The sequence below is a fragment of the Eurypyga helias genome, unplaced genomic scaffold, assembly GCF_000690775.1.
Source record: "Eurypyga helias isolate BGI_N326 unplaced genomic scaffold, ASM69077v1 scaffold35679, whole genome shotgun sequence".
In the NCBI taxonomy this organism is placed as follows: Eukaryota; Metazoa; Chordata; class Aves; order Eurypygiformes; family Eurypygidae; genus Eurypyga; species Eurypyga helias.
The window spans coordinates 11,432-13,355 of NW_010270802.1; the positions used below are offsets into that span (position 1 = coordinate 11,432).

The 1,924-nt window shown below is 54.0% G+C and overlaps 1 protein-coding gene across 1 annotated transcript in view; it reads left to right on the forward strand.

The window, feature by feature from the left end:
• STK11IP (serine/threonine kinase 11 interacting protein) overlaps positions 1-1,924 on the forward strand; it is a gene marked incomplete at its 5' end in the record, with an annotated part of 16,685 nt that overhangs the window by 9,420 nt on the left and 5,341 nt on the right. The window contains one exon of the mRNA XM_010158585.1: positions 1,313-1,807. Coding sequence (XP_010156887.1) covers positions 1,313-1,807 — 495 coding nt within the window. The remainder of the gene's footprint in view (positions 1-1,312; positions 1,808-1,924) is intronic.

The window sequence follows — 1,924 nt, forward strand, 5'->3', positions numbered from 1 at the left end:
CTGGTTTAAGGCTAAGCAAGCAGCACCCCTGTTATGGGTGGCCTGGGGTCTGGGAGAACAGGGGGGCGCTGGAAACTGCAGATGGCCCAAAGAAAACTGCAGTCCGGGAGAGGCCTCAGAGGCTTCTCCAATTAAAGGTCATATAGCCTGTTGAAGCTGGGGTCAGTTCTGCCACAGAGACTTAATTTGTTCTTAAGGGCTTTTGCTAACAGAGGCTTCTGGGGAATCTTCTCCAGTATTCCAGGTAAAACTTTGGGTGTTGGGCATCAGAAAAACAACTGGAACCCTAACCTAAGTCTCCCTGGCTGTGATCTTAAGCCCACTCTTGCTTCTCTTATGGGGAATGATTTATTCCTTTCTTTGTACTTGAGGACCATTGTTCTCCCCCCGCAACTAGTCCTGTCTACTGTTCTCTAGACTAAATAAGCTCCACTCCCCAGATAATTTCCTTGTCAGTCATATCTACTACAATGCAGTTATTCTTGCTGGTCTCCTTTGTGCTCTTTCCATTTGTCCACATTTTTCTTCGTGTGTCTGAAGCCAGGTGTGGTATTTTGGCCGAGACATGGCTAGTGCTGAACAGGCACCTTCTGTTTGCTGCGTTTTCTAGCGCTCAGTTTCCATTTGAAGTGGGCAGTGCCCAGCCTTAGCTTGGGAGATGCTGCGTGTTTGGTGAAGTAGCCTGGGATCAACGTCTGAGGGCAGAGATGCTGTCCTGGCTGCAGCACTTTCTTCCACCCCAGGACACTTTCACCCCCCTGCCAGGATAGTGGGAGTCCTAGGATCCAGCTGGGACTCTGCCTCAGTGTGGGTGAAGCATCGGGAATTGGGGTTAGGAGGGATGAATGCGGGCAGCTGGAGAAGGGACGCAGCATGCGTGTGGTTTGGATGGCTGGAGGATACACCACGCTGGGGATGGAGGTAGCTAAGACAGGCTGGACTGGCTGGTCGTGAGCTTGGCCTTGAAAGGCTACGTGAGCATGTGTGGACATGAAGTGGAGGAAAAGTCATGAGCCAAAGCCCTGATGGAGTTTTAGTTGCAACTGCAGCACACTCTGGTCACCCTAATCCTGAGCAGAGCTCTCTCAGGTGGATGTTGGCGCGGATCCAGAATTTCTCACTGATTTGTGAGGGGAGGTGTGTGGGGCGTGATTCTCAACAGAGTTGTTCAACAAGCTGCTCGGGTCTGACTATAGCTATTGTCTGCTTTGAAAGAGATGGTTTGGGGTTTGCAGAGGAAAAAATAAAATTAGAATCGTGTTGGAGGAGAGCTGTTCTGTTTTTCCTTTGTCCCTGATAAAGTCTTCCACAGGTACTGCAGCAGCTGATGAGCCCATAGCCTGTCCAAGTTGTTCCAGTGACCATGTGGTCATCCTGCCTTCAGAGGTGTGCTCCAGCACGCCTCTGCATCCTGGCCCTGACAGCACGAGTGAGGAGCTGCCAGACTCTGTCCTGGAGGCGGGCAGCCTGCAGGAGGGCCCGGCAGAACCACCCACCCCGGCCAGCGAGAGCGGGAGGTTCTACATTGGTGGGGACGACAGCTTGGAGACGGATACCAGCAGCAGCACCAGGACCCCGGAGCTGAGTGGCGAGCACGATGGCGCTCTCCGTTCCAGCTCCCGCAGTTCTGATGGGGGCGGTGGGAAGAAGGAGCTGGGCGTGAAGAGCCAGTACTTGTCCCTCAGCCACACAGACACCAACGGGGGCAGCTTGATGGGCAGCTACCGTTACAGCGTTTCTCGTGGGCCCACTCCTTCCCAGCTCTCTTTGAACTCCGAGTCCGAGGAAACGTGGAATCTCAGTCCCTGTGAGTACGTGCAGGGTTTAGGGGTGTGCACAGCTCGGTGCTGGGCTTTATCGCTGGCGCTTGTGGGGTGCGCTGCCTCCGGTTTAGCAGGGAAGAGGGGTCATCAAGTAGGAGCAG